Source organism: Acomys minous (assembly GCF_964271855.1).
Source record: "Acomys minous genome assembly, chromosome: 5".
Classification (NCBI taxonomy): domain Eukaryota; kingdom Metazoa; phylum Chordata; class Mammalia; order Rodentia; family Muridae; genus Acomys; species Acomys minous.
The window spans coordinates 21,758,792-21,764,977 of record NC_140494.1 but is presented as its reverse complement, the minus strand read 5'-3'; the positions used below and the strand labels follow the sequence as shown (position 1 = coordinate 21,764,977).

Below are 6,186 nucleotides of genomic sequence, written 5' to 3'. Positions count from 1 at the left end.
TCTGAAACTAGGTTAAAGCGATTATCATGCTGTCTGTATGTTGTCCTCAGGCCAGGCTTGGGGCCGGGGTGGGGGTGGGGGACAATGGGAAGATGGGCACCTAGACTCCTCAGGCTAGGACAGTTTAGAGAAGCCATTCACCTTGACCTGGCTCTGAGTCCTAGGTTTCAGACCTAAATGAGGGGCTCCTGCCCTACCCCGACGCACTGGCCACTCCTTTCGTCACGGTGAGCCCAGAAACCACTGGAGGGCAGGCGAAGGCATCTGGTGGGCTTGGGAGTCCACGGTGACCCTCAAGCCCTGGCTTCACAGGCGTTCTGGCTGAGAGTCCAGACTTCTCCCGCGCTTCTCTTTCTGTTCGCTAGAGGGCGACGCTGCTCCCCTCTCTTCAGGCCTGACCTTCTGTTGTGGGCAGAGAGCTACTTACTAAAGCCAATTCTAGAAATAACCAACTGTATGGTGGTAGGGGGAGCGGAGAACTCCTTGTCCTAACCTAAAACCTTTGAAGGATGTGCGTAGTCTCCTGACTTCAGCAAAGTCAACTATCCCAGCCCCTGTCAAGGGAGAATCTAATTTCTGGAACCTGATGATTCCCTGCAGAAGAGATGTGTCCAGAGCACTCCTCTCTTCCTAGCCAGTGTACACAGAAAAGCCCCCTCCCTCGCCTGGCCAGGAATCTAACCTCTACCCGCTCTAGCATAAAGCCTTCACTTTCACAAACGAGGATTAAGCACTAGACAGCCACTTGGAGTATGCCAAACATTGTCCCTAACCCTCAGCTCTCCCCTTCTGGAAGTGGGAATGACCTAGGCGCCCCTTAGAGTGTTTGGTAGTTAGGGTACATACGCAGGCAAGTTGTTACTATTGAGACAGATTAGGGGCTTTTAGAGAGCTGCGATGTACCCTCCCACCACACTCACTCGGCTTCGGACCAAATCTACATGATAGTTAGATAGATCGTTAGAATTTGAATCTCTGCTTTTGTCACCTTTAAGCAAGTTAATTCCTTTAAAAGATAAGTTACTCCTATGTTCTACTAAACAAACAGCTTATAGAAAACACGAGTGAATAACGTTTATTAACAATGCTTAGAAATAAACCAAATCTGGCATTAACTAAGCATGACATTTCCTGGCCAGAGTTCTTCCAACAATTCAGGGTTCTGCCAAAGGTGCTGGGGGGAAATCATTCTCTGTTGCATATTATAGAATATCATGATAAATTATATAAATTATATATTTAAAAAGAGACACTCTGTTTCATTAACTCAACAGAATAATAAATAGATAAATAACAAACAGTTGATTGCCATTAGACAAATGTGATCTTTAAATTACATTTACATTATAGGCATGCACAGGTACAATATGCACAAAGACACCGTCGCCCAGTGTGAGCTTTCTCAGGACACAAACTCAAAGGGTGGTTCGTTCTCTATGTTGTCGAAAGATTTGCTGTTGAGCTTCCTGGGGTCCTCTGGGGTCCACACTTTAGCTGTGCGGATAATATTTTGTTCTTTGAGCTGTTTTTCATCAGTCCATGAGAGAGAGTGCCCTGCAAGAGGAGGGAGGCCATAATCCGGGTCACTGGGGGAGGGTGAGCCTGGGAAGGAGAAAGGAGAAAACAGATTGTGAACACCCGACAGTATTCCCAGAAGTCACCCATGGTCCTTTAGGGTCCCTTTGGAGACAATTGAAACACCCCACTACTCTCAATGAGACAGCCCTCAAACTCTCAAATGTCCTCTCCTTGGAACCCAAGGAGGTGCCCGTCTGGGGAGGAGGATGCAATGCCCTCCAAGCCTGAGTCAAGCATCAGAAAACAGAAAGGTCACACTCCAGGTTCCTGGCGCCCACCTCTGGTCCACCCTCAACAACCAGTCTTAGCTCCATATTGCCTAAGATTCTAGCTCTGTCCCCATCCCCCTCAGCTGAGATACTGAGATACAGACGCACTTACGGGTGCCTCGGTGGCAGATGATGACCTTCTGAGTAGGGTTACCGGGGCTGTCCCCGCCCAGGTGCCTGCTGCCACCTGGGCCCCCGCAACCACTTGTGCCACCACCGCGCAATGGCAGGTCAGCCTGCACCAGTTCGCTGAGGAAATTGATGTAGCCAATGGCCAAGCGCAGGGTATCCACCTTGGAGAGGCGCTTTTCGTAGGGCAGCGTGGGGATGTGAGAACGCAGCCCCTCGAAGGCGTCGTTGATGGACTGCATGCGGCGCCGCTCGCGCACGTTGGCCGCTTGCCTCAGCTGCTGCAGCTCGGCCTCGGAGCGCACGCGTCGCCGCCGCCGTGCCGCCGCCGCTGCTGCGGCCCCGTTCAGACCACGGAGCCTCGCCCCAGGGGACAGCACCGCTGCGCAAGGGTAAGCAAGGCATGAAGGCGGTGAGCCTGGCGAGTAGGGGAAACCTCCAAGAGGCTCCCCTGTCTCGCAGCAGAAGCCGCCGCTGTCCTCAGGCTCTCCAGGGTCCCCCAAAGGAGGCGGCGCGAGAGAGTGCGGAGCGGCCGAGGGCGCGGGCTGCAATAGTAGGCACGCCCCGTCGCGGTAGCAGTATTCGTGCAGCTGGTGGCTGAGGAACTCCACCTCTGCCTGTTCGTCCCCTAGTAACTCTTCGCTATCCTCCAGCGGGTCCCGAGAGGACTGATCGGTGAAGAAATCTTCCTCCTCGAAGTAAGCAGACGGGAAGGTGTCCAGACTCCCGGGAAAGTGCTCCAGCAGCACGGCGTCCATGCTGTCTGCCGCCGAGGTTCCGAGGGACTGTTTGGCTCCTCGCGGTCAAGCTCTGTGAGAAATCCGTGGCAGTTTGGGTAGGTCCCGCAGGCCCTCTTTCGTGGGGATGGCTATGGGGAAGGCAAGTAGGCAGCAGGTCCCCGCGCCAGGCCTCCCCGGAGTGCTTGCGGCTGCTGGCTCTGACTGGCTCTGGGGATGCACTGGGAAGGGTTGGGACCGCTTGCTGGAGCTGAGGGCCGGCACGCGAGGATTCTTATAACTACATCCACAGGCGCGTGCCAGGGACCCTGTGCGCCAGCCAATCAGAGCGCGGGGCGCGGGCGGGGACAGGCGGCCGCAGGGGCGCTGTCCTCAGTTCCCAGTTCCTGAGGCACTGGAAGGTGCTCCTACTTTCTTTGGTACCACCCCAACGTTCAGCTCCCAAGGCAATCTACAACCGGCGACACCCGCCTCTGCTCCGCAGTGCTGCGCAAAGCAGAGCCGGGTTTCCTCCCCTGGCTGGCACTGAAGGTCCTAGGAATGATGGGTTGGAGCCCCTGCCAGCCAGCCTCTAGCAGACAGCCTGAACAATCCAAAAGTGTCTTCTCCTCTCCATACACGGGGCGCATTACGAATGCTCTAACCTGGATTGGGTGTGTGGTTTCCATGCCATCACCAGACCCTTTAAGGACTCTTGCAAGTTGGCGAAGAGTGTGTCTAGGGTTGGTAGTGACCTAGTCCCATTCCCTGAGAGTTCCAGACACAGCGCAGGGAGTAGATCCACGTCCAAGGGCGCCACGCGGAGTTGGTCTGCTTTCCGCTCCCTTCTCCAGCCCCAAGAAAGTGAGAGCAGACAGGAGGGGCAGGCTCCAGAGCAGCACCATGGGGTGTGTTTCTTCCACAAGCAAACCCAAACCCTAGGGGTTCTGAGCAATAAACGCTCTACAAAAGGAGACAATTGAATTGTCCACTACGCAGCAGTCAGGAGTGGGGGTTGGGAGGTGCCATTGTGCTTAAAGGCCAGTGGAAACGATTTTCAAAGCCCGGGTTTCACCTTTCTGACGGGCCACCCGACCATCTTTGAGTGATTTCTGCCCCCTCTCCCCCCCCCCCCGCCCTTTCGACCTTACTTCCTATTTCCAAACACCATAAAGCGAAAGCAACCAGCCCAGAGACACACTTTCTCACAGACTGAAGTGCAACAAAGAAGCACTTGTTCAAGGTCGGGGCAATTCCACTCTGCCCGGAGTAAACTCTACCAGGACCAGTCCAGCAGTTAGTCAACAGAGGACTGGAGTTGTCGGGGGGGGGGGGGGTCCCCACCCCCACCCCCAAGCCTGCCACTTCTCCTTTTTGGCAGTTTTCCTACCGAAGAGTCCCTTCATGCCCACGAATCTTAGGAAAGTGCCTTAAATACGCTGCGGGCATTTCACTGTATTTAAACAGAATTCCAAGGTCTAGGCATTGGGGCCAAACAATATATATTAGATCAGAAACTGAGCGGCCTTAACTTGTAGAAACCTCCAGACATTCTAACCCAAAGACGACCGTTTCTCAGTAGGTTCTTCCTGTGCTTGGCGCTCAACTTTCTTTGTACAGAGGTGATTATCCACAAAGGGGTGCAGCAGTGATCAAGGTTCCTTGTGACCAAGGGAGGCTGCCTTGAGATATTTTTGTTTGTTTGTTTGTTTGTTTGTTTTGGTTTTTTGAGACAAGGTCTCTCTGTGTAGCCTTGGCTGTCCTGGACTCACTTTGTAGACCAGGCTGGCCTCGAACTCACAGCGATCCACCTGAACTTAGATGCCTCTGTGATCTCACAGAGAAGGAAGCTGTGGCTTGCACCCAATGCCTGGGCATGGTGGCACATGTCTATTTACCCCAGCGCCTCAGAGGCTGAGTGAGGAGAGTTATGAGTTCAAAGCTGATCCTGTCTGAAACAAGGATGAGTAAGGCAATAAAATGTTTTCCCCGCATCCTTAATTAGAATAAAACTAAGTGGATCTACCTGAGGACTACCAAGAAAAAAATATATAACCAGATTTCAAAACCTTATGCAAGATAATGATGACCCCAGCACAGAGAACACTGGATTTGAACCTGCAAATGCCTTCTGGGAGAAGTCAGAGGTCCCCTCCTCATGCCTGAGAAACAGTTTGGACAGTGAGTGCACCTGAGCTCCTTTTTATTCAATGAGATTGTAATAAATCTGCCTTCTTATGGAAAACCATATTAGTGTTTGGTGAGTTTGTGGACAGTTCTATAAATGCACCATTGGTAGCCAAGTAAGCTGAAGGGAACTCTAAGCTGGTGGAAGCCTTACTGTCTTAGAGACCAGTGGAACAAGCATGGGGAGTAGACTCAGAAAAGGAAGCACTCACCTGCTTTGTACATAACCCCCTCCTGTTCTTCCTATTCTTTCTTCATTTTTCCTCCTTTTAAAATTAAGCTTATTTATTTATTTATTTATTTATTTATTTATTCATTTTACATCTGAAGCCCCCTTCCCTCCCCCTTCTCCTGGTCCCCCTTCCCCCTTTTCCCCTCTCACCTCCCCTTCTCAGAAAAGGGGAGCCCCACCCATATCAACCCACCCCTGCATATCAGGTCTTCTCAGGACTGAGCACATTCTCTCTCCCCACCCCTATTTCCTCTTAAGGAATTGCTGGCTGGCTGCAGAGTGGTCTTGTCAGGAAACTGAGGCAAGGACACACACACACACACACACAAACACAAACACACACACACAAACACACACACACCATCCTTAAATAAGATGTGGTCGTTCTTTCCTCTTAAAACATGAGGAAAGATGTTTCTGGGAATAAAGAGAATTTTCTCTGGGTCACTAGAGATCACAACAGTGTAGATGGGTTGCCTTCTGCCATTCAAAGCTACACGGTGCTTGGGTGCTTGAGAAGGCTAAAACTGAACCTTGTCCTGGCAAATGAGACAACCCTGTTCCTAGTTCAATCCTTTCTCCATCATCCAGACTCCTCTGGGCAGTGGGCGAAGAGGGGCACACCTCCTGTCAGAATACATAGGGAGTTCATAGAGAGAGAAAGCTGCCCACACTGGACTGAAACTTGCCTTTCACCTCTATATCTTAATGGGAAATAATCCCCAGCCCTACAAGGGACTCCCATCTCACTAGAAAATGGCATTGTGTTCCCCCCTCCATGGGGGGCAGGGAGGAAGGGCAGCAGGCACCACCTAGTCCTGCTAATGCCAACAAGGCATCCTAACCTCCTGGGACTGCTCACAGGCCTCAGCTCATCTCCTGGCTGTTCAGTTCGAGAGACACTGACAAAGGCCACTGAATGAGCCTGGGCCTCCTCCTCAGCTCTTCGGTTGCCTTTCCCTCCCAGAGTCTTAGGTCTGACTGCTTCCCTTGTTTCCTATCAGACATGTTCAGTCATTTCTCAGTGTCTCAAGAGCAGAGACAGGAGAATTAAGAGTCAGGTCTCTCACTCTCC

The 6,186-nt window shown here is 52.0% G+C and overlaps 1 protein-coding gene and 1 long non-coding RNA gene across 2 annotated transcripts; one reads left to right on the top strand and one right to left on the bottom strand.

Annotated features, from left to right (window-relative positions):
- Window positions 1-1,077: 1,077 nt before the first annotated feature.
- Window positions 1,078-2,734, bottom strand: PTF1A (pancreas associated transcription factor 1a; the record flags this gene model as incomplete). Its single annotated transcript, XM_084782465.1, has 2 exons — window positions 1,078-1,602; window positions 1,960-2,734. The coding sequence occupies 2 exons, from the start codon at window positions 2,732-2,734 to the stop codon at window positions 1,403-1,405; spliced, it is 975 nt and encodes a 324-aa protein (XP_084638591.1). The 3' UTR covers window positions 1,078-1,402.
- On the top strand, window positions 2,266-4,968 carry LOC311597899. The gene is made up of 3 exons (XR_014779393.1): window positions 2,266-2,368; window positions 2,609-2,811; window positions 4,698-4,968. It is a non-coding gene; the product is annotated as an uncharacterized lncRNA (long non-coding RNA).
- The last annotated feature ends 1,218 nt before the right edge of the window (window positions 4,969-6,186 follow it).